The sequence below is a fragment of the Poecilia latipinna genome, unplaced genomic scaffold (genome assembly GCF_001443285.1).
Source record: "Poecilia latipinna isolate Pla-1442-1.1 unplaced genomic scaffold, P_latipinna-1.0 Scaffold1468, whole genome shotgun sequence".
Lineage (NCBI taxonomy): Eukaryota > Metazoa > Chordata > Actinopteri > Cyprinodontiformes > Poeciliidae > Poecilia > Poecilia latipinna.
In genome coordinates, this window is record NW_015114084.1 from 96,241 (window position 1) to 121,640 (window position 25,400).

The 25,400-nt window shown below is 40.7% G+C and overlaps 3 protein-coding genes across 5 annotated transcripts; 2 read left to right on the forward strand and 1 right to left on the reverse strand.

Moving 5' to 3' along the window:
* Positions 1–16: 16 nt before the first annotated feature.
* LOC106962853 (lactation elevated protein 1-like) lies at positions 17–1,352 on the reverse strand. The gene is made up of 3 exons (XM_015057505.1): positions 1,155–1,352; positions 680–897; positions 17–88 (listed from the first exon to the last, which is right to left on the reverse strand). Exons 1-3 carry the CDS (start codon positions 1,297–1,299, stop codon positions 17–19), a joined length of 435 nt encoding a protein of 144 aa, XP_014912991.1. The 5' UTR covers positions 1,300–1,352.
* Positions 840–10,010, forward strand: LOC106962859 (sex comb on midleg-like protein 4). 3 transcript variants are annotated; one of them, XM_015057512.1, is made up of 9 exons: positions 840–928; positions 2,439–2,535; positions 3,438–3,689; positions 4,885–5,014; positions 5,760–5,984; positions 6,145–6,306; positions 6,387–6,611; positions 6,699–6,847; positions 8,323–10,010. In XM_015057512.1, exons 2-9 carry the CDS (start codon positions 2,533–2,535, stop codon positions 8,446–8,448), a joined length of 1,272 nt encoding a protein of 423 aa, XP_014912998.1. In that variant the 5' UTR covers positions 840–928; positions 2,439–2,532; the 3' UTR covers positions 8,449–10,010. The 3 variants fall into 3 exon arrangements, with proteins under 3 accessions (XP_014912998.1, XP_014912997.1, XP_014912999.1); XM_015057511.1 differs by lacking the exon at positions 840–928 and having other exon boundaries at positions 2,330–2,535; positions 5,760–5,960; XM_015057513.1 differs by lacking the exons at positions 840–928; positions 2,439–2,535 and adding an exon at positions 2,890–3,123.
* Positions 10,011–13,255: 3,245 nt separating this feature from the next.
* LOC106962861 (visinin-like protein 1) lies at positions 13,256–21,601 on the forward strand. The gene is made up of 4 exons (XM_015057515.1): positions 13,256–13,763; positions 19,003–19,169; positions 19,261–19,476; positions 21,213–21,601. The coding sequence occupies exons 2-4, from the start codon at positions 19,008–19,010 to the stop codon at positions 21,408–21,410; spliced, it is 576 nt and encodes a 191-aa protein (XP_014913001.1). The 5' UTR covers positions 13,256–13,763; positions 19,003–19,007; the 3' UTR covers positions 21,411–21,601.
* Positions 21,602–25,400: the final 3,799 nt, after the last annotated feature.

Sequence of the window (25,400 nt, forward strand, 5' to 3'; positions counted from 1 at the left end):
CATTAAATCCCGATGATCAGGCTTCAGTTCTCTTACCGACATCGCCAAAGATGTAGCAGCCTTTAGGGGGCTTTGGTTTGGAGAAAAACTGGAGAACACACACACACACACACACAAAAATAAATCAGTAAAAATATTCTGACCAGTTTGATTTAGGAAGATTTTTCATCATGTAAAAAAATAATTGAAGGAAGTTTCATGAACAAGCAGAGGCTACTTTCTTCTCTTTTTACCATTAGTGAAGCATTTGAAATATTTTTGTTCAATTCAAAAACATTTTATTGATTCCAAAAGGAAATTTAAGAAGCTCAATAAATTCCCAAGTTAAAAACAAAGTTTAAATAAACTCAATAATGATGGAGAAAAAAAATCCTTCATCAGACATTAACAAAAATAAAAATACTGAAGCACAGCTAGGTTGCTTCTTTTAAGTTAAGATCTTGAATGTTTTATCTAATTATGTCTTTACAAAGACAATGTAACAATCAGCTGCTGCACTGTGTACAGTGACACAGAAAAGTATTTACACGCACAAACATTTTTGGCACATTTGGCAACCCATACTTTTAACTGTTACTCTTCAGATAACTAATGTACAATGTTTTTCTGGATTAAGTGATAAGAATACGCGGCTTTTTAGTGGTCACATAAACATGAGGACATGCATGTGAATGTTCACCCTCGACATGATGGATGTGGGTCTATTGGTGTATCCTCTCAGCGTTTTGTGCAGCTCGTCCAGCTTCTGCAGTACCGCTCTCTGGTGCTCGTCCTCCCGCAGGCTCCCGGCTCGGATCAGCCCGCTGTAGTGATCCAAAGGACCGCTGAACCCGGCGGCGGTCACACCGCTCTCCACCTCTACCGCCGTCGCCGCCTGGCCAGCTGTCACCGAGTAACCTGACAGACATCACACCGAAAACAAAAAAAGGTACGTCAGTTCATTGTTTCCCGCTTCAAAAGTCTGAAAATGATTAAAACGGCGAGCAAATGTTAGAAGGTAACTAATTTGACAGCTGAGAAGGTGTAAAAATGCACTATTTCTTTGTACAAAACAACAATAACCGTACAATTAGCGAGACAAATGACACATTTATAGATATTTTTAATTAAAAAAAACACTAATTATATTAAAACATGCAACCAATTCGTCTCACCTCGCCTGTAGAGCTCTGTTAGGCATTTTAAAATCTTTCTAGAACAAAACTGCTCTTTAAAAACGCACTTTATGCCCACCAAGGCTGACGGTGACATCTTCACAGAAAGCGGCATGTAGGCTGACATATTGGTGTCAACGGTCATCTGCGAAACTTTATTAGCACAGCAACACCGAACAGATGAACAGTGAGGAGTTCCTGTTAAATCCTGCAGGGGGCGACATATCTCTAACTTTGAGTTCTCACGTTTTATCACGTTACGACGAAAAACCCTCGACGTTTTCTGTTGCTGTTTTTATGCGACAAAATATTTAAATGTATTTATTTTTATTTAGCGGTATCAGATGTTAATAAGGAAAAGAAAGAATGTTATTTGTGAAAAAAGTTTTGAAAATTATGTGTCCTTTTTCTTTTACTTCACAAAATGGGTTAATAAAATAGATAAAACTTTGCTTTGAAGGTGACAAATTTTGAAACATTTTTCACCCTGGTACAATGTGACAATTTAAAAAAAACTGTCACATTGTACTGGCGTTACAAACGTATAAATACATTTGTAAGGCTCTGTACATAAAAGTTATGCTAGGAAAAACATGGATAACACAGTTACTTTTGGAATGTATATTAATACGACTGAAATAATCTTTCAGACAGTTTTTTACAGTTGTTACTTTACTGGTCTTTTAAATATGTATTTTAGATAACTTGAAATAATCACTGAAAGCATTTCCAATCGTTTTTTTTTTTTTTCTCAAACTGCAGTTAATCAGATGGTTTTGATGGATGTTTTTGGAGATTTTCCCACAACTTCCATCATTGCACATTCATTGTTTTATAATGCAGTGAAGAAAAACACTGACTGATGCCATTTGGATAGCTAAAACCACTATATATTTCAAGCATTTTAATCCTTTGTTCTTCATAAAACACCTATAAAATACTACTAATAATAACATAAACATGCTTGAGATTGCCCAACAAACCTCTGCAGCCTTTAATCCATAACAGCACTGTAACTAAAAGGAATGAAAAGGAGAAACTATCATCTCTGCACTGAGCCAGAGTCGCTGATAAAACATGGCAGACAACCGGCAGGGCTTACAGGCTTGTTGTCATGACAACAGAGGCCCCCCTCCTCCTCTCCCTCCGTGTCTCTAATGCACACACACACACACATATTGTCACTCGCTCACTGTCTGTCAGTGTCTGCTGTACACACACACACACACACACACACACACACACGTACAGTATTACAGTGGAATCCGCCTTGCTTTCATATAGGCGCTCTGCTATTGGAGGCAGGGAGGAGAGCCAGCAGCAGCAGCAGCAGCAGCCCGGAGCGCGGGGATACTCCACATCTCCACATCTGCTTCGGATGGTGAGTGCAGCTGACGGATCGATTCCTTGTTTGTTTACATGCCTCGTCTTTCACGCAGATCTCCTCACATTAAGATGTTTTGAGCATGAGAGCAACCGGCTTATTGTTTCTGGTTGTATGTGCTGCTGCAGGGGGGAAAAGATGAACCACAGTCCTTATCTGTTTATTTTGTTTTTTGTTGAAAATTTTTCCCTTCCCTCTGTTTGGTCTTCTTTTAACACCAGGGTAGACGCTGTCATCTTAATGGTAATTCATAGCTGGGTAGCCATGGTGAAGTCAGTTCCCACCCTCCCCTTCCTCTTGCTCTCTCCCTCCCTCTCTCTCTCTGCCAGTGCTGAATGCATTAGTCTAATGAGATGTCTGCAGCCTGTGTGCCTAGCAGCAGCAGCAGCAGCAGCAGCAGCAGTGTGTTCACCAAAAAGGGAGACGAGGAGAAAGCCGCATGCAGAAAGAACAAAAAAAAAAAAAAAAAACAATCTAGATGGCTTTTCCTGCATTGTGAGGGATTTAGCTGTTTGTCACCTTTAGGCCTGTTGGATATAAAACCATCGCTCTCTGCTGCTGGGCTTTCACAATAGAGGACAGCAGGTAATAGTGACTCCCCCTCTTCGCCTCCCCTTCCCCTATCAGGTTTATTTTTGTGTTATCAGTGCAGGATGGAGGTGGTGTTCACTTACATGGCTTCTCTTTGTGTTGTTTAATTACGGCAGAGCTAAGTGCTTCTCCTGAGAGTGTTTTTACTGGTCAGATGTTGCTGCAATCCACGCTTCCTTTTCCAACCCAGCCCGCATCTAATGGATGCTAATGCTGCGACTTGTAGTATCCAGGATCAATGTGCAAGCAAAGTGCAGGTCTGAAAGGCTTTCCACCCCCCCCTTCTTCTTCTTCATTTCTGTCTGCAGCTCCAGATGAGTGTACTTGCTGCAGCGGCACAGAAGTCAGACAGCAGCAGCAGCAGCAGCAGCAACGGTGACATGCAGTCGGCCGCAGTGGCTCCCTCCTTCATCCCCAGCCAGCCAGGGAAGATACCGGGCAGGAAGAGGGGCAGGCCCCCCCTCCGCAGCGTGGCCAAGATGGATTTCCCCAACCGGTACCCCGAGTCGCTGCCGCCGCTCAAAGTGCCGAAGAAGAGGGGGAGAAAGCCGGGCTTCAAGGTCAGCCAGATGGGGATGGATGGGACTGTGCTGGGCGGGCGATTAAAAATGGATGTGAGCACAGGGAGCTGGAAACACAGGCTGGGGCGCATTTCTGATTTGGCTGTTATGTTTTCTTTTTTTGTTTATTTTCAACCATGAATTAAAAGAAAAAACGCAGATATTAACATTGGCAAATTGTTGTTTTGATGAGCTCTGATTGGGGTATCAGCCGGTCAAATACTGAAAGATCTTAACTGTTCTTCCCGTTAATTGATTCGGGATATTTTTATTTTTTTAACATATGACAAATAAACCAAACACTCCAGTCATATGACACTTCCTACATCCAGAAACCCACAGTCCTTAAACAAAAACTGAGGGATCATAGTACAAAAATAACAAATTTAACAGCAGAAACTTGGCATTTATTTTGAATATGTGAATGACAGATAGCTTCCAGCTTGTTACAAGATAACATAAATTTCATAATATCAAGTAAAACTTAAGGAGATACAATAATTATATAACAAACAGAGAAAATATTCAGGAGTGAGAAGAAGCATAGCTTATTGTTGGCTTAATTACTTAAATACAAGATTTACTTAAAAAATGTTCAATGTTGGATTTTAAAGGTTAGGGTTTGTTTGTTTTTAAATAAAAGTGAATCAATAAATCACTCAAGAAAATAAAAACTAATAATACACATTTTATTAATGGCAATCCAGTCAGTTTAACAGACAGGGTTAAATTTTCAACCTCAGATTGACAGAAGCTCAAATAAATCTGTTTGTTAAGCTTCAGATTCAACTATTTATCTTTTCCAACTCTGCGTTAAAGTGGAAGGAAATCCCTGATTTATGAAAATGTGTCTCTGTTCGGTAGAAATTTGACAAAACTGCGTAAAACTATAAAGTGGGAAACACAAAGCATCTAACAAAAACAAGTTGTAAAATGTATTTTGTTTTGTTTATTCCACCTAATCATGAGTAGCCTTGTTGAGATCCACAATTTCATCTTTAACAGTGGTCTGTTAAAGATATATACCTTGTTGGTGGGACCACTGCGTAAAACGTAGCATCTGGGAGATTTTTTCTTTTTTTGCTGCAGACACGTTATTGTTCCAACTTTAGAGGAACAAGTCTTAAAAAAGCTCTCTGATAATTAGCCTCCTGCTGCGTGATTAAAATGCATTCTGAAACTTTTTCTTCTGCAGCTCAAACCGCGGATGGTGATGACCCCTCTGGCTATTTCTCCACCCAGCAGCACGCCCGAGCCTGATATGAGCTCCATCCCTCAGGACGCTGCCACCATCCCCCATTCGGCCACAGCCCAGGTGCTAACAGGTAAAAAAAAAAGAAAAAAAAAAGAAAGCGCCTTACAGAAGTTTACAGACAAGTTGAAGTTTTTCCTTTTTTAAAACCTTATAACCACAAACCTTAACGTTTTTAGTTGGATTTTATCTGGCTGACCAGATAAAATCTGGAAATATCTATAATGAAATAAGTAAAAAGTGTTTTTTAAGGATGCAAACAAGTTATCGACTTACGATTAATCATCGATTAATACTAGTTTATTGGATTAAAATTAGTTCCAACCGATTATCTAAGAAAGTCCACTTATGTCTTCTTCTATTGTTGTAGTTTGGTTGCCATCCAGAAGAGGGTGCTGCTGGCCATCCTTAACCAGAGCCAGTTGACACAGAAACAAAGATGGCGGGGCCATACCAGAAATGGCAAAGAGAAAACAGAGTCCAGTGTGGGATGGAAAATGAACTTTATGCGGTTCTGTTCTGAAATATAAACACTCGACAAGCTCTTTAAGTTTCATGATATACATATTTTTTAAATCTATGGAAAAACAGTCAATTCTCTTTATATGAGAGAAAACTTTGGTTTTTAAGAAATGGCCATTTCTCAGTCATTTGTTAGTCAACTTTAGATCAATTCATGAATTGATAACTTGCATCCCTAATGCCTTTTCCAGGGTTCTGTACATACCCGACCTCAAGAGATTTAAAAAATAAAAATAAAAAACATCCAAACTTGTCCGAAAAACCCAATCCAAGGTGCCATCTCTCCTCTGCTTCAGTTTGCATCTACATCAACAAGCAGGCCAACACGGGCCCCAACCTGGACAGGAAGAAGATCCAGCAGCTTCCAGATCACTTCGGACCCGACCGGCCGTCCGTCGTGCTGCAGCAGGCCGTCCAGGGCTGCATCGACAGCGCCTTCCAGCAAAAAACCGTGTTCACTCTCCTCACGCAAGGCTATGGAGGAGAAAAAATATCAGGTGCTGTACCAAGACCTCGACCAGGTGTTGTTCTCTGCTTGTTTACTTAACTTTTATTTATTTTTTTGCACTTAAATTGAGATTGGGTTGAGAGGAGAGAACCCCCCCCCTCCCCCTCGGTAGAGGTTTAATAATCCGATTTGTGAGAAATAAAGTGTAAACTGGTGTCGTTTTGCGCTTCCAGCCACATTTGATGGGAAGCAGCATCTTTTGAGCCTCCCTGTGGTGAACAGCATCGACTATGTGCTTCGTTTCCTCAAGAAGCTCTGTCGTAGCCTGCACTGTGAAAACCTCTTCAGCGATCAGCCCATTAGCCAGCGCAGCGGTGGATCCTATCACTCAGACGGTATCGCTTTAGCCTCCAAGAGTCAGATACACCAAAACTTGCTCTGATTCTGTCTTGACGTGGCTCTGTCTTGGCTCTAGCTGAAACGTCTGTGGCCGACGATTACCATGGAGACCAGTCAGAAGCCAAGCGCTACTCCGTTGACCACGGCGATTCCGCCTTCGGCTCCATAAGCTCCTCCTACTCCTCCAAGTCCTCCTACGGGTTTCGCTCTTCGCAGCAGTTCTCCGGCGGCTCGGGCTCCATGAGCATGTGCAGGCAGCCAGCCTCCAGCCCCAACATGTTCCCGGACGGCAACAGGACGGGTGAGAGATGGCCCCAACGCCGACCTGTCCTGGAGTCGACCTTTGTTCCGCCGACAGGAGTAAAAACTCCTCACTCTGTTCTCTCAGGAGGATATAACGTGTCTCCAGAATCCCAGGAATCCAAAGCTCCGGCCAATAAGGACCCGACCACGTGGTCTGTGGAGGATGTTGTTTGGTTCATCAGAGATGCAGATCCCCAGGCTCTGGGCCCCCATGCAGACATCTTCAGGAAGCATGTGAGTCGGATGTGTGTGCAGCGATGTGTGTGACTGTCACAGCTCCGACAAGAACTTTGACAAAGACCTTCATCGTGTTTTTAGATTGAGCTGAAATGATGGTTTCATCCCACAGATGAGGTTTCTGAGACTGTCGAATAATCCCATGTTTAAGACCCATATGTCATAATGTTAAAAGAATGCATTTATGTATTTTCCAGGCACATAGTACCATTTTATAGCACAAATAACAAGTAACTGTCACCTTCAGTTGATATAAATATGTTCTGTACTTAAAATATAACTTTAAAGAGGTTTGACTTCTAAATTTGATGCCTTGAAATTGGGCCTCTGTCCCTTTAAGAAGCTGCTGCTCTTTCCAACACTCTGCCTTCAGGAAGTCATCAAAACACTGCTCCTCTATTATGCTGTTTACAACCTGCAAAGTACACAACTTAAGCACCTTAAAATGGTTGCCATGGGAGATTCAAGGATTTCTCAAACATGCATGACAGAATCAAGGCAAAACTCCAGGTATGTTTTCAATGAGGGAATGACGGTATGACAGAATGAAAAGCCCAGAAAAGTCTATCTCACATAACATCGCCCTTTAATTGACTTCCAACACACGCCAAAGTTTTTCACAAAGCTAGCGGATATCGCTAAACTTTTGAAATGATCCATAACTAATTTATAAGCAGATATTATTTGTATACATAACACCTGCTGACATCACAGTGGGTAGCTCTGGAGAGCTGTTTTCTGCTGACTCAAAGACCAATCTGAGAAATAAAACACAGGACCAAGAAGGACACAGGTCAGAATCAAAAGATCCAGGCCTGACTGCCGTATTTTAGAGTTCGGTGGCAAAAAAGTTTGGTTCACCATTTAGTCTTTAGAGATCCAACACACTTTGTTTTGATTTGCCTTTAAGCATCTGCAGTAGAGATGAAACCCAACTTTTATAGCAAGATTACTGTTTTGACGGTCAGAATCCAGATACAGGAGAGAGATTTACAACCAATCAGACTCTGACCGAACTCCCCACAATCCTTTGTTGCATCACTGTCACATGACAAAACAAAAACCACATGACCACCCTTCTCTCCTGCACCTCCCGAAACAAATGGCAAGAACACAGAAATCAATATTGCTTGTTAAAATAGGCCCAGTTTTATTTGTCCGACCGACAAATGAAACATTTTCTTTTACCAAAATGTAAAAGAAAAAGATGAATATTGGCCGATACCGATGTTAGTGCCGATATATCATGCATCCGACTGTGATATATTTTGTTTTTCCAAATTCGTTTTTAGTAAAGTTGCAATAATATCTCTCTGATTAAAGAAATCAGTTTACTCAGTTAATCAGTTAATTTTGAAACATGTATGCCTGATTGGACGTTTGATTCATAACTATTAAGTATCCATCATCAATTACAGAAGAAAAACCTCACTGATTTCCACATAAACTTCTTCTTCTTCTTCTTCTTCCAGGAGATTGACGGAAACGCCTTGCTGCTCCTGAAGAGCGACATGATCATGAAGTACCTCGGACTGAAGCTCGGGCCGGCCTTGAAGCTGTGCTACCACATCGACAAACTAAAGCAGACCAAGTTCTGAAAACTGTGCCAAACCCGGTGTCCGGTAGAACATTCTAGAGGGGTTCGGTTCTCTGGCCGGCCGGTCTGTGACCCAATGAGAAAGAAAAAGTCTCCGTTTGATTTAGGATCCTTCCTATACATTTTCAGCCTTTTAGAAACATTTTAGCAGAAGTTTTACCTTCGTTTTAGCATTAAATGCTTCCTAACTGGATTGTGAAAGGGTATTTCAGTGGATGAGAACCTACAGAAAAGCAAATCATTTATGTTCGAGAGGCTAAAAATCAGAAACGTCTGCTGTTAAGGGGAAAAATTTGACTTGAGTTTTGGAAGCAGACGGACAGCCAAAGAATCTGATCCGACAATTTGTAGACAACCGATGAGATTCCCAGAGGCTCACAGACCAGAAGACTCTTTTTGAACCAGTTTGCCAATAATTTCATGATGTCACAAATTCGCCTCTCGTTCTCTCTCTACCTGATCTCCGTTCACAGATCTCGACGTACAGTTCCAGCCAGAAGTCACTCATCCTCATCGTGATATATTTAACTAGAGACTAGTGAGGGTGTATGTATGTAAATATTTGAATCTTATTAGAGAAAATCCACAACAAATCCAAAGTTGTGGGCCTAATTCCTGTTTAATTTTGTTCCATTTTTTTTATATCATGGAAGCAAATAGAAAAAAAATAATTAAATGCTCAAAATTATGATAATATCATTCTGATTTCATGTTCATGCCCAGAACGTGTGGATGCAAACTTCTGACCAGAACTGTACAATCTTGATTCTGAAAAACATCCTTCACACATGTAGCCTAATAAGTAAAAAAAATATGTTTTTTTCCCACAACAATCATAAATCATCATCTTGCCTAATTAGCTGGCTCAACGCATATCTGTACCAGTACTGAACAATGGTGCATTTAGTACAGCATTCGATTCACAGGTTTAGAAAATCACTTTGATACTATTTTTTCACATTACCGTATTACAAGAAGTAATGGATTTGTCACTCTTTGTTTTTGTATAACTTGAATATTTAAACAGTATAGCAAAGCAAAATAACGCAGAATATAAAGAAGATGACGGCACCGTCGGTGTGATATATTTATGTCTTAGAATGCCAGATTGTCACGTGCCGGTCATCTCCGCTTCATATACTCTCAGATTACGTTTTTTGTTTTTCTATTTTTTTATCATTTAAACGTTAGTGTCGATATAGAAAGTTGCCAAAACACCCAAAACCCCTGGCGGTTATGTAAATGCATTTATTATTTAGTATTGCTTTTTGTATGCCACTTTTGGTGGTACGGTATGCGTCCTTTTCTAAATGACTGACCTTTGTAAGTGAACGCTGCTGTGAGACACTGCAGGCGAGCCGTGTCCAGTGAGATCAGACGGAGGCGTTTTATTTTGAAAACCACAGCGAGGAAGAGTTTTTAGGAGAGTCCGCCGAGGCTCTGCTGGTGCTACACTTTATCTACGTATTTAACTGTTTGCTTTTGTGTTTGTGAGATCTCCACAGGATCTTCTGACTGTGCTGTACTGTATGTGAGCATTAAAACTCAACCAAGAGTCCAAAAGCGCTTGTGTGAAGTCACTTCTTTTCATCGTTCTGAAGGGAGAATTTCATTTTTTGGATGCTACAGCTAGCGATTATTTTAGTTTTATTTTTGTTTTTTTTACTATTAATCGGTTTTTAAAAATTGACTCATTTTGCTAATTTTTTAGTTAACCACTTAAGCTTATTTTATACAACATTAGAAATACATAAAATATGCAAATAGTTCAATTTCTTTTTTAAATGAGAGAATAAACATTTTATTGCCTGCAATGCAGCAGCAGAGCATTCCTTCAGTGAAGGCTCGATCATTAGTCAATCAATTGCATTAATAATAATCAGATAGCAAAAGAGGTTTTTACAGAATTTGCACCAGGTGAAGCTAAAACTATGTAAACTTTAGGAGTGCCACACAGAACAAAGATTTTATTTTCATCTTAAATACAAAATGCACATTTTGTATGTACAGCTTTGCCTTAATTGCTGCTCTAAGTGTGACATTCTTTCAGCAAATGAATGTTTTGAGTCTGCATTCTCCAGCTAACCATTAATCGATTACCAAATTAATTGACAATTACTTCAATAAACAATTAATCACAATTAATCGTTCCAGCCCCACTGCATGGCGTCAGGTTTGTGTTTGGGTCTGAGAGGCGTTTTAGCCTCATCTGCTCTTCAGACACACTCGGGGATTAACGAAGGTGACCTATTTTTCTGGCACTCTAAACGTCGTCCAGGGACTGTCTGTGGTTCCTCGTGGGGTTCTCAAGGGTCCCGATTAATCAAGAACAGGTTCACCTGTCAGCCATACCTACAGCAGAGTAACATATTTAAAAAAAGACCGCAGCAAAGCTGCACCACTCTGTCCAGTCATGTAGTAACATCACAGGCAGACAGTTTACTAAAGGAGCTGAGGAGAGTAAAATCTAATAGTAAGGCGTTTCCTGGTTCCATTTTTATACATTGGCGAATTAAGTGAGCAGAATTTAGTTTTGGAAACTGCAGCATGAATTTTGTCAAAGTGAAGTTTCAGACACACGGTCAAGTCTTCTTCATGACATAAACTGCAGATATGTTCACCGACAACATGCGGTACGGACGTCCAATCTGCATGAAAGTCTGGATTTCCATTTACACTCACTTCTTTGAGAACGTATGGAACAGTGAGGAGTGATGTCTGCAGAAAGCCAGAGCACCACTGACACCGTTTCACCCCATCCACATGTGGAAATGAGATCTGTGAACTTTGACGTCTTGGAGAGATTTTATTTTCACCATTTCTGAAAGAAAAAAAAAACTGATCTTCTAAGGTAGAAGATGAACAAAGAGATGGATTTTTGAGGCATGTAGGGTTAAAATGTCTGACAGTGAATCTAATTTTGCATGTGAAAACTCAAACCTTATTAATACTTCAGATTATTTTTAAATAAATGGATTTAATATCATAGTTCAGGAGAGCTAGAATTTCCATAATCATGAGCAAATTTATTTAAAAGAGCTTCAGGTTTCTTTCATTACACTGGGGAAGACGTTAACAGAAAAACTATCAGCTGTGCGCTCCACAGATCTGACCTGTATGGAAAAATGGCAAGAATAAAGTCATTGTTGAAAGAAATACATCAGAAGTTCAGTTTGCAGTTTGTCATGAGCCACGTAGGAGAGACAGCAGACAATTTGAAGAAGTTACTCATCCATTAATCTGTTTTTTTGACATGGACAACACTTTGTGTGTTGAAAACTATTGCACCCTAAACCATTCTCATGGTCATAAATGGTGGTGGAACAGGGGAGCTGGTCAGAACTGATGGGAAGATGGATGGAGCTAAACACAGGGCAATAAAAATTATTAGAGGCTGATGGATGAAAACTGGGGTCAAGGTTCACCTGCGTGTGGGATAATCACCCTAAACATACAGTCAGAGCTGGAATGGGATGATTAGCATTATGCGATATGATCTAGTCAAAGTCCACACCTACATCCAATTGACAATTTTTAAGAAGACTTGCCCATTATTCAGATTTGAGACTCTAGAAGAGAAACGAACCCAGAAATGTTGCAGTTGAGTGTCTTTGTGTTGGCCTGTTACCAAGGCCGTAGGTTCGGTCTAAGTTTTGGTGGGGACCTTGACAGCACCGTTCCGACACGGTCTCGGAGGCTCATAATAAATGTCAAACTAAGAAGCTTCCGTTCCGCGCACCGCCTGTTGCTGCTAATCAAAGATCGTAGATCCACGTTCTTTGAGCCAATATGGCAAAAATTGGTCGGGACTTTTTCATATCCCGTGAATATTGGTCGGGACATGTCCCTACCGTCCCTACCCAAACCTACGCCCATGCCTGTTACATAAAATCCCATTGAAATACACAAACGTTTTTCTACTGTAAATGCAAAAAAAGTAAAAGCAATTATTTTTGCCATCTTTACAAAAAAAACAAAAACAAGAATACATAAACATATGAAGCCTACTTAGAATTTTTTTTGCAACATAAGAATTAATTAAGCTGTTCAAAAAGGAGAATTTAAAAAAAAAAAATCCCACCCCTGTATGTAATTCTTCAATATACCCTTATGTCAAAATGCATAGTATATTAAATCAATGTTACATAGAAAACAATTTAGATATTTTTAAGATATGAATTATGGGTGGGAACGTATCGCATCAGTCATTTATCATGATAAATTTCTTAAAATAATAAAAACTGATTTATTACAGTCATAATAAATTCCAGTTAATGTTTAAAACCCCACAAAACCATCCATATTGTGGAGACTGATAGTTTAAATATTTTCTTCCAGAAAGAGTATCACTACATGTCCATTCATTTAAAAAATATGATTAAATGCAGTTGCTGTGAGCCATTTAGTGACAAAAATCATTCTTTATGTGAAAAGTATAAATAGTTATCGTCACGTTTATCGTTCTCACAAAATATCGTGATAAAACCTCCGCCAAACCCTCTGAATCCTCAAAGAGTATCCAATATTGTTTTGTTTCTGAATTTCCTTCATCTATAAATAAATTTATACTTATGCTTTTCATTGTTGTTCCTATTTTTTTTTATTCCCATCTACCCGTAATCTGTATCTCCCTTCTTTTTCTAAACAATTCTTCTCTGCTCCAAACTCCCCGTTGAGTTGCAACCAAAATAAAACATTAACTTCACGGACAAATGAACCAAAGCAAGTCTAAATTGACTTCGCATAAGCTTTATTAACGAGCAGTCTTTGCAGCAGCAGCAGCAGCAGCAGCGCTCACCTGGCCCTCTCTCTACCACAACCTGCTTAATGATTCCCCCTCCATCCACAGCGGGGCAAAGGCTGCGGCTGTAACGCGACAGCAACCAGCTGGAGCCACACGGAGCGGCAGCGCACAGGCGAACTCCTCATTCCACCAGGCTGTGATGCGCACGGGTGACGCCGCGCTCCTCTAGTTCGCACACAGACAGGCGAAGACTTGGCGTGGGATCGGACTCTGCTGCGCCTCATCTGGAAGAACAGCGTCGGGGAAAATCCCGCAAAAACCACGACTCTCTCCGTGCCGTGTGCGAGTGAGAGAGAGTGTATGCGTGTGTGTTTGTGTGTGTGTGTGTGCGCGCTCGGGATTTTTTTCTTTTTCTTTTTTTAATTTTTTTTTATAGGCGATCGTTGTTGAGAATAATCCGTTTTTTAGGTGAACGTTTCCATCGGAGGAAGAGAGGAGGGTTTTCTGGACTTTGCAGTGGAGACGAGCTGCTCAATTCCGACAGATAACCAGCAGATATAGGCTTTAATCAGGTAAGAGCGCGGTTGTCTGCATGCGTGCATGTCGTGCTGGGGTTTTTTATTCTTCTTACATACAGCCGTCAGGGTGTGTGTGTGTGTGTGTGTGCGTGTGCGTGCCGTTTCTGTGTGAGCGCATGATGTTACATGGGGATGAATGGGGATGGAGGAGAAGGCTGGCTCTGAGGCACCTGCGCATCCATAAAAAATAAAGCCTCTGCGCTCCGCCTGCAGTCGGCTAGTCGAACAAAAACAAGACGGAGGCGATTTACTGCGCGAAACAATAAAATGTCGGGCGGTTGAAGATAAGCTAATTGGCCTTTAAACGCCTCCAACGTGGCTCTGCGGAGGCTGCGAGGGAGTTGTGTTTGCATGCGTCAAATATTTATTAGATTATTAGGGAGGGGGGTGAGGGGGAAAGGTGTGTCAGGTTGTGGCATTTTTCATGTCTGTCGCTGGGATGAGCTGAAAACATGTGATGGAGGGGATCTGGTGGGAAAACGCTCTCACTGCGTCATTTCCATCGGAATGCAGCAGCGTCTCCCCCTCCTCCACCTCCCTCCTCTCCGCTCACACAGGAGGCGCACGGCTCTAATACCATTAACTCATTTGTTATTGCCCAAAGCGCCAAAGGGGGAATACGGCATCTCCTGGCACCCAGTCTGGCAGGAAACACGCCGTTCCCAGCAGAGGCGTGATCAGTCATGATGTTTTTTTTGTTTGTTTGTTTGTTTTGCTTTGTTTTTATATTCTGATGATGTAAAGAGGGAACAAAAACGCCGCAGTAAGCCGACCTCCTTGTCCAAATTGTTCCCGTCCTCCTGATGCAAACTGTTTGTCCTCAAGGTCATTCACGGCAGCCCGGCATGCGGTTCAAACAGCAGATCCGCGCAGCTGCAAGTGGCCAATAATGCGGGTTGGGACTGGCTCTGTGAGGCGCAGAGGAGGCTGAGCGTCAAAACGCGGGGCTTTGCACTGATTTTTTTTTTTTTTTTTTTGGCTGCGGCGCACATTAGTGCTGCTGCTGCTGCTTGTTGTGGAAAGCCCGAGTCAACGCAGTGCAGAGTGTGGTGGAGCTGTCCAGAATGCTGCTGCTGCAGAGATGTGGACCAACATTAATCCATACTCCCCCAACTTTAGTGTCTTAGTTTAATGTCTCCATCAAACATAAAGTGAGGGAAGAAATAGCCGACAAAGTGGCAGGAGATGGAAATATGGTTCCAAGATATTTACAAGTAAAAATCTGAGAAGTGTGGCATGCATTTGCAGTTTTTTTTAGAACCATATAATAGACATATGGTAATATCATAGTTCATTATGAATATTCAGACCTTTAAAGACCAAAGGCTGTACTGAAGACTTTGGGAAGAAGCAAAATGAGCTTTAAACCAATAATGATTAGTTTAATCTTTAACTAATAAAGATTAGCTTAAAATTAAACTAACAGCAATTGGTCTGTGGTCAGGGAAAAGTTTGAACAACAGTATCTTGACAGCAGAAGTTAAGATAAAAATTGTATTTTGAGAAAACAAAGTTTTGCTTAATAATTGGCTGAATTAGATATTAATAACCTTTTGGAAAATTGACTCTTAAATGACCAGCTACAGCCATGACACATATGATTTAGACTTCCATCTCACACAAGATGGCACCTTAAAACTGAAGAAACTGCCATTTTGGGAATCTCTTTAAGTCCTACAGAATTTATAAGCACCATTAATAGTAGTAGCGTTCTGCCACGACTGATTACAGAATAGCTTTCTCTGTTTGTGTTGCAAAAAGCAGAATCAATATCAGCAGAGCGTTTAGTTATTACCGTTAGCATTAAGCTAACAGACACCATTTAGCATGTTTGTTTTGAACAATTTTATAAGTTAGCGTGAAGAAATTAAAGGAAATCTTTAATATGACAGAGTAAGCTAACGCAAGCTAACATAAACTAACATGGTATGAGTAAAATGACTATTATTGCATTCTGGGATGAATAGATTTTATCCCAGTCTCTTTGTATGTTGTTTCAGTCCTTCATGGCTGGGTCCCAACACCTTTGTGTCTTATGCCTAATTCCTGATGGCTTTCTTTCAGCAAACACTTTTTCTTGCCACTCTATCACAACGGCTAGATTTGCGGGAGTGGTCAACAAACAGAAATACTGCCAAAACGTTTTCCTACTTGAATCATAAACCTCTGCAGCTCCTCCATAGTAACCAGACCGCTTGGCTGCTTCACTGGTTAATCCTCTGCTTGTTTGAGTTGTGAGTTCAGATCAGTCCTTGACGACCCGTGTCCCTGTCGCAGAGATGTGTCTAAAAGCTTGCATCATTAAAAAGAGTGTGCCTTTATCGGATCGTTTATCATTTATCGTGATAACTTTCTTCTAAGGATAAGAATTTTGATTTATTGTTGTCACAATAAATTCCAATTAATGATGTTCAAAGCCCCCCAGAAGTGTTTTTATTGTCAGGATTGATAGTTTTACCATTTTCTCCACTGCTGTTCAATCAAAGCATCAATAAATGCCGATACATTTGAAAATACAGTGACTGTGTGTGCAGGTTAGTGACACAAATCACACTCCATTATGTGACTGGGGAAAAAAAACACAATTAAATGTTTTTTAATTGTGTTTGTGGGACTATAATAGCTGTGACACACAGTTACAGTCATACACTTACCAATAAAAGATGTAATAAATAGTTCTTATTGTTACTTTTATTCACTATGGTTGCGCAAACTATTGTGATAAAACCTTAAGACAACATTGCTCAGCCATACCCTTAAACAATATTTTATGTTGGTTTAATGTATAAAAATCCCAGTAAAAGACATTGGGATTTGAAGCTGTGACATGACAAAAAGCAAATGCATACATTTGCAGGACGTTCTCTTCTCTGACCCATGCATCCCCACATTAAATAATATCCGGCTGTCTCATTAGTTTAATTATGCATCTGCCTATTCTTGGCCGTCTTATGTCATTTGCCACATCATGAGTCAATATTTCATGAACGCGTTGCTTCAGAGAGGCAGCTGGAGTTGTCGTAGCTGCTGCTGAGTGCCTTCATCATGTGGTTAACAAACTAATCCGAAGCTGACGGCACACCGGACTGTCCGCAGCTGGTTTTAGGCACAGTGGTACTCACAGACCACTCAGTTATAAGCCATATTCCCCACTGATCCAGATTACAGCTAGCCCTGCTGCGCGCTCCTGCGTGCCCCCACCGCCGTCCCCACGTCTGTGTGGACTCACTGCAGCTGTGTCGCTCTTACGCGCAAGCGGAGGCTTTGTTGTGATTGTCATCGGCGTGGGGACGGTGTTTGCAGTGGAAACTTGATAGCAGCGAGCTATCGAACGTTTTGGTGAACTGGATCTGCTTTGACAGTGATGATCCAGGTCACGGCTTACTGGGGGCCCGGAGCCTGGCACCCGCAAAGGGCCACAGAAATAGAACACGAGCATCATGGAACTATCCGCGCTTCCGTCCAAGAAGAGGATCGAATCAGTTTATAGTTGGTATGATTAAAAGCTGAACAAGAGTTTTTTCCTTTTAGAGCTCACTAATGTGAAATGTTATTAGACATAAATACGTAAACGAGTACCACCACATTCACCTTGTGTCACATTGCTCACAAACTGCAATGGATTTTATTTTATTGGTCTATTATTTAGAATAAAAGACGAAAAAGCAGAGCACAACTGAAGTGGATTGACAGAAAATCTAAAAAATGTGCTGCGCATTTGAATTCACTTGACTCCGATACCCTTAAATCAAATTTACTGCAACAAAGTGATTAAGAAATCACTTACTTAGTGCAAAAAATCCTTTTGCGTGTAATTTAATCTTACTGTAAATCCAGCTAGACAAAGTGAACTCCTAGCTCTGAGCCTTGTGTGGGAAAACGTGTTGATATAAGATGTCCTATTTAAAGCTTTCCACAAGCCATATAGGGAACACAGCAAACATATGGAAGAAGGCGCTCTGAAACGCCTTGCCCAAGAGCACAGTGTCAAGGCAATGAAGTTTATTTGTACGGCACGTTTCAGCAACAGGACCGTTCAAAGTGCTTTACACCATAAAAACATAACAGAGAAGCTATGAAACAAGCAATAAACATTACATTCTGTCAAAAGAAATCATGGAAATCATCAAGCGACTGCACATCAAATATGTTGATTATTGTTCCAGTTACTAGGAATCAATGGCAGCTCTAAACAGGTGGGATTTTAGCCTTGATTTAACAGAACTCCGTGTTTCAGCTGTTTGAAAGTTTTCTGGAAGTTTGTTCCACATTAGTTGAGCATAAAAAACTGAATGCTGCTTCTCCATGTTTGGTTCTGGTCCTGGAGATGCAGAGCTGACTGGAACCAGAAGACCTGAGTAGTCAGGCTGATTCAATGGAAAAAAACAATCTTGCTGGGGGAGGAAGTCAACATTTTCTAACTGCAAGACAACCAAACCCCAGCTGTCCGATGAACCGACGAGACCAGGACGTAGCGTCGCCCTAGGACGCCGTCTCAGGCAGTGCTAGCATGGGAAGAAGAATGTGGCTAGATACAGGGCAATCCTGTTAGAGCAGGTATCTTAAACTCCAGTCATCGTCACAGCCCTGCAGCCTTTACATACCAATATTCTTCAACATGTGTAACTCAAATATACAGCAGCACTTTGGATCTGAAAGTTTTAGGACACTTGTCCTTGAAGGCTGGTGTTCGAAATAAAGGGTTCCAGTCTCAGGTGTAGGTAAAAGGAAGTGTGAGAGTAGTCTAGCCTAATCCGAGACACAAATCCAATTGAGAGTCTGTTGCAACAATCGAAAAATTATGTTTGCAGATGCTCTGAGCTTGAGGTATTTTCCATTGAAGAATGCGTACGATTTTCAGTCTCTAGATGTGCAAATCTGGTAGAGACATGCATCTGCATAAGAGATACAATACTTTGTGTTAGTCCATAAAAATGTCGATATAAGACATTGAAGTTTGTGATTCAAGTTCAGCCAGTGTGGCTTTGCAAAGCGCCATAATGCGTGACTTTAACTGCAGTTCAGTATTTTAACAGCAGGTGTTTTTGTGTTTGATGTTCTGTTGCTGTTTATCTGATGGCGTGTCTGTCAAGGTTCAGAGTCCTGTTCCCCTCACCGTCCTCTGCAGGGCGTTCTTGTCTGCCTTGTTGCAGCAGGAGTACCACTCCAAAAACAACAGAAATGCAAAGGCAACACTCAACCCTGACATTAACAGCAAGTTATTTTACCACAGGAATCATGGGAAAGCAAAACAGCAAGCTGACTCCTGAGGTGATGGAGGATCTGGTGAAGAACACAGAGTTTAATGAACATGAGCTGAAACAGTGGTACAAAGGCTTCCTGAAAGACTGCCCCAGCGGCCGGCTGAATCTGGAGGAGTTCCAGCAGCTCTACGTCAAGGTTTGTGTGATCTGCACCGCTCTCTCGCTTTCTCTCACCAAAATCCACGCTGGTCAACTCACGACACACCTCTGTTTTCAAACGTGCACAGTTCTTTCCATACGGCGACGCGTCAAAATTTGCACAACACGCCTTCAGGACCTTTGACAAAAACGGAGACGGCACCATTGATTTCCGAGAGTTCATCTGCGCCCTGTCCATCACCTCCCGCGGCAGCTTCGAGCAGAAACTCAACTGGGCCTTCAACATGTACGACCTGGACGGCGACGGCAAAATCACCAGAGTGGAGATGCTGGAGATAATCGAGGTGAGGGATTATCGAGTCGTTAAGCCTTTACCCATCAGGGGACTGGCTGCGTTTTGTCCATCCGTCTGCTGCACACCTGCAGAGCAGCAACATCACACACACATCACACACACACTCGTACACACAGCGCTTCATTGTGGCAAAGCTTCAGCTATATTGGATATCTTGATGCTATTTTAGGGAACACAATCTATAAGATGAATCTGATCTGTGTTGGTGATTTTGGAGAGTATTGACGAATCCAGCTGGGATAAATATAGTGTTTTATTCCAGTCGTATAAGACACACCATGTGTTTTCGCAAATTAAATTTAGCCTTTAGTCTGCTGTTTTTACCCAGTTGTTTATATTTCTGCAAGTCTGTTTTGTCATCAGCTTGGCACTTATATTTTTTACGTTAGGCAGAACTTCATTAATTATTTGCGGATACAAACATGTGAACCAGCGGTTTGAAGAAAGATGGGCAGCTGAACCAGAACAGCACCAGAACACAGGGATTTAGAAAACACATTCTGATTGAAGTATAAATACAAAGATAGTATCGGAACAAGGTAAAGGAAAGAAGAAGAAATAAGAAGGACAAAAGCTTTGATTTTATAGAAATTATAACAAAATTTGGAAGTTATATTTACCAGGTAGTTATGAAAAAACAGCAAAGTGGAGTCTCTTCTTACCTAACCCTACATGTTTGTCTTTGTGATGGTGGGACAGAAAATTTTGTCAAGGCTTCACTCCTAAGTCAGTTGGAAACACCAAAACAAATTCCTGTGTTGGGAAAATAACACTCATAAAATAAGTGTTCAGCGTAGCTCTTTGGCAAAAATGTCAAGTTAATTTCAAAGCATGCAACTTGAACAAAAAAATTTATCTTGCTCTTACTTCCTTTTCATCTCTTCCCGTCGTCATTGTGAAGTCTGTTCAAAACGCAACGTCGTCAAACTGAGACGTGACATCATCATTGCTTTGAAAGTTACTGCACCGGGTTTTCATGTCAAACTATTTTTGTTCCAAAACTATTGAAGACATAAACTCCTCCAGCTGTGTGTCGGGGAATGGCGGCTGGACAGACTCTTCATTCTACAGCCTGTAGAGGAACTGCTGGCAATCCTGGAACTTCATGCTTCACTCCTGTCACCATGGAAAAGACAGGACGGTTTTTGCGCTTGCCTATTATGACAGAGTTAGCACATTGTTAGCATCCAATGCTAATCATCAAGTCTTTTGTCCAGTGGGTAAACTTTATAAATATCTGTGTTGCATACTTTTTATTCCCCAGGAAAGCAGGAAGTTATGTGTTACAATTTAGAAAGTCCTAGAAATTCTGATTAACTTTTAAAAGTCAAGCATATAATTTCCAAAAGCTTATGTTACGTTTAAATTTTAGGAGTCATGCTAATAATGAGTGTTTCCTAATATTTTATACTGCTATGATAAAAGATTATTTTATTTCAAGGCTTTTCGTCCATCGTTCACAGAAGAGTGAATAAACACGACAGAGATGAGCGAATGACTCGTGAAATTCAAGTCGAGTGACATCTTCATCGACAGTGAGCTGTTTTTAACCCGACCAGGATTTAAGGAACAAAACATTTTTTTAAAACTCTTTCCTCTGGTCCCAGTTACATCACCTCGCTTGACAAACTCTGCACACGTTTTATTTAAGCACGTAGGCCTCCGCCACATTAGATAACAAAAGCACACTCCTCGGCTAATTTTCGCACTCCCTCTCACCCGCAGGCGATCTACAAAATGGTGGGCACCGTGATCATGATGAAGATGAACGAGGACGGCCTGACACCGGAGCAGAGGGTAGACAAGATCTTCAGCAAAATGGATAAGAACAACGACGACCAGATCTCGCTGGAGGAGTTCAAGGAGGCGGCGAAGAGCGACCCGTCCATCGTTCTCCTGCTGCAGTGTGACATGCAGAAGTGAAGCTGCATCCCTCACCCCACCTAACCCTCCACCCCCCCACTCCCACACCCTCTTCCTGCTTGCGCCTCTTACTCTCTGACTCCCCCACACCCAGTCTGTATCCACACACTCTGGACAGCCGCACACGTTTCAATGTCTCATTAGGTTCTCTGCCATTTCCACAGGGGGAAGAAAAAAAAGAAAGAAAAAAAAGAGAAAAACAACCCATAACAACATAAAAGAAAAAAACTAAATGCTTGGACTATTTTTCAATGGACTCGCTTCTTGTGGTCGTATGCATGAGAATGTCAAAATGCAGAATAATTTTGAAAAATAGCTATAAGATATCACAGATTTCTATTTCTAAACATGCCAACGTGATTCGTGCACAGTGACCCTGTACATTCTCACCTCTAGCTTGTATATCAGTGGAGCACTGCATTCAGTTTTGTTTCTACAGTATTTAGAAATCCCCTTCCCTCTCCCCCGACCCCCAGTGTTCACCGCTGCAACTACTGTATGCTTTACATGATAGTAACAAAAACAATAATTCCTATGATAATTGTAACTGTCTCTACTATTCAGACTTGTTGAGCTCTCGGAGAATAGAAAGCGGCTCCCGTCTGTTCCAGATGTTCTCACTCAGTGGAACCGAGAAGAGTAGGTTCTTTGCATGCATATATTACGTGTCGAGAAAAAAAACAACAACAAAAAAAATATATATAATCTCTTACCTTTTTTGCATCTTTAGGTGGCTATAAAAAGACAAAAATCGGAAATTCATTTAGTATTGTTGCATGGGCTGTACAGTATGTGACGCATTCTGTCATTGGTTCACCCCCTGCCCTCCTCCCAGTAATGTGGGAGCATCCCCACTCCTCCTTCCCTCCCATTCGATTAAGCATTAGTATGTGATACTTGACTTGTTGGAAAGGTATTTGGGCCAGTGGCGCCCCAAAGAGGGGGGACAGGGGAGTCGTGGCCCCCCTCTTAAAAAATCCTGGCCTCCCCAGAGAACCATATTCATGTCATAGAAAGGAATAAAGTATCATCTTCTTCAATGAAAACATAAATGTAAAACCCAATAAATAAACCAAAATAAAATATATAAGTAGCTATATAACATATAGTAAATATATATATATATATATATATATATATATATATATATATATATATATATATATATATATATATATATCTTCTTTTTGTTTTAGCTATACCCCCTCCTAAAAGTTTTTTGGCCACCCCTATAAAAATAATCTGGGGGGCGCCACTGGTTCGGGCTGCAGCTGTGGATTGAAGAGCTTTAACGTCGACACGTTGTACCGTGTTTTGGCTTCGGTGGCTTGTACTGTATGTTGAGCAGAAATCTACTTGTGTGTGTGGACATGATTTTTTTTTCCCTTTTCTTTTGATCACGTCGTACTGCTGCCCTTTTACAGGAAAGGTCAGAATTCCCGCCATCATCAGGTGCAGTACTCCAATAATTGGCTTTTTTTTTTTCAGACCGCTTGTTTTGATTTAAACTTGAAGAAATAATAATAATAATAATAATAATAATAATGGTAATGAAAAAAGGGTAACTTTAACTTACATATCAACATGTTTACAGAAACAAAGAGCACTGCGAAACAAGTACCTTCTTGGCTTTTGGATCTGCTGCTTGGAGCTCGCTCTCAAGGCTTAGGGAGCTTGTGAGGGTGACTCCACTTCCAATGCAGCCAAAACAACGACAATAATAAAAAAAGCCTCATCTATGTTTACTGGACACACTGCATTCCTTTGTGTAAAACTCTTTTGTAAGGAGAAACTTTTTATTGAAAGGTGTCATCTTCTTATTTACCTGTCTGCAGCGATCATTAAAGATGCGGGAACCTCAAAGAGGCGTTTGATGGAGTTTCTTACACTGTGAAACGGCCGCGTTTGGTTACTGCCGAAATGTTTCTCTTTCCGATAGTTTGCACCTCTTCCCCTTCACCCCTCACCTCTCATGTTAGGCTATGCAAGCATGGACTGGGAGTCTGCTTGTTGTCCACTTGCACAAGTGGAAGTTGCAGAAAAAGCTTTTCATTGTTTTTTTTTTTTTTTTTTTTTTTTTTTTTTTTTTTTGTCTGGAACATAAATGAAGCCAACCCCCACATCTTCAGTAACTGCATTATTTCTACATTTTGGTCCAGATTTATTCCCCCCACCCCTTATTTTTGTCAAGTAAATGTTTCTATCAAATATGAAAACTCATTATAACAACTGACTGTATTCTTTTACACATGTGGCATGTGTTGCACCCAAACTCAGTTCTGTAGTGTTTGAAATGAATAAACCATCGACAGGCTTTTTGGAAAGACACAGGCTGGAAGGTGGAGTTACTGGGTCTGCACTGAAAATCCAAAATAAAGAAAAAAAAAAAACAACACTAAGACTGTGGATTGTTTTAGCCCACCAACTACAAGGAGAACCTCTTTTACCTTCCGTAAGTTTGTGAAGCTCTGTCAGAGCACATCAGTCTGAAAATACTATGTTGAGATAGGCTAGTTGTGAAGGCTATTTCTACAAATATATTCCTAACCCTTGAACCAGTCATCACTTTGTCCCGTTACAACTATAAAACCTAAAGTAATTTAATTTGCAACAAACCAATACAAAGTAGTGCATAAATATGAAGTGGAAAAAAAAACGATCATTCAAAATTTATAGCAAATAAAAATCTGAAACGTTTGGAGCTCGGAAGAGTCACTTTTCATTTCAACAACAGCTTCAACTCAATTTTGATCAGAAACATTCTTACAACATGACGCTGCCACCATATTTTAATGTGATTATTGGTGTTCATTTTTCAACACACAGAGTTTGGCATCTAAGCCAGCAAGGTCAATTTTGGCATCATTAGACCTAAGAAAATATTTTTTCTGGACACAGATTGAATTATAAGTTTGATTTTATTTACCAATTACTTCAACAAGCAAATGTTTGCGCTGGATTTCCTTAAAGGGCATCACAGTAAAGCGGCTAAGGTGTTGTGAGTACTTATGCAAGGCAATGTGTAATCATAGAAATTTGAAATGAAGCTTTCATGTGTGGGACCACCAAACAGAGTACAGCCACGGCTAAAGAATGCCAGAGCTAGCCCCGTAGGAAAAAAAAAATAGCCTTATACAAAGAGTTTGGACTCTCAGTCAGCCATTAAGAAATGATTGGTTTCTGGAGCTGTTGAAGTTTTAAATGTTATCCAATCTCTAACGTTTGTCCGTTAAGTACATGTAACGCGCCAGTTCGGCTAGGAAGCTTACCGGAAGTTGCCTGCGTTGCATTTGACCATCCTCCACACCGAAAAGAGAAGAGTCGAGCAGAATGCAGAATATTAATGTTAATTCAATGTTAGGAAGTGTGACCAAGGCGGACTGAAAGGCTTCGTTCACTTCCTCCGCTGCTGTTGCTAAGCTAATTCTAAAACGGCGAAGAAAACTGACGTCATCGTCACGTCTTCTGCTTCTGTACGCTGATTGGCCCGACTGAAATTCTACTGGAGAAACCCACTTCAATGGGAGAAAGCCCAGAGGGAGAAGTGAATATTTGAATCGAGCATATGAAGGCAATGACCAGGCTAGCTGAGAGCGTCTCAAGGTTCTTTTTAATTCAGCTAGCCATTCCTGTGTTTGTGTTATGCTTGTATGGATGAACACGAATGAGTAACTCTCTGCATCAAGTAAAATCCACAGGTGAAAGTGATAAAGATTTATGGGATTCATTGAAAATATAAATTTTAGGTCTCACAATTGTCTCCAATTTGTAACGAGTAATCGTGTTTGCTCTTTGTGTTTAATCCAGAATGGTCTGAGCGGTTTAGCTAGTGGGGAAGAAAATTTGAATGGTATACATCTTGGTGTTTTATTAATAAAATGATGAGGTTTTTAGATTTTACATGAACGTAGTAAAGAAAATATATAATGTAGCCTTACAATTTGTTATAGACTTCGGTCATTAGGTTTAAACTGGACAATTAAGCAATTT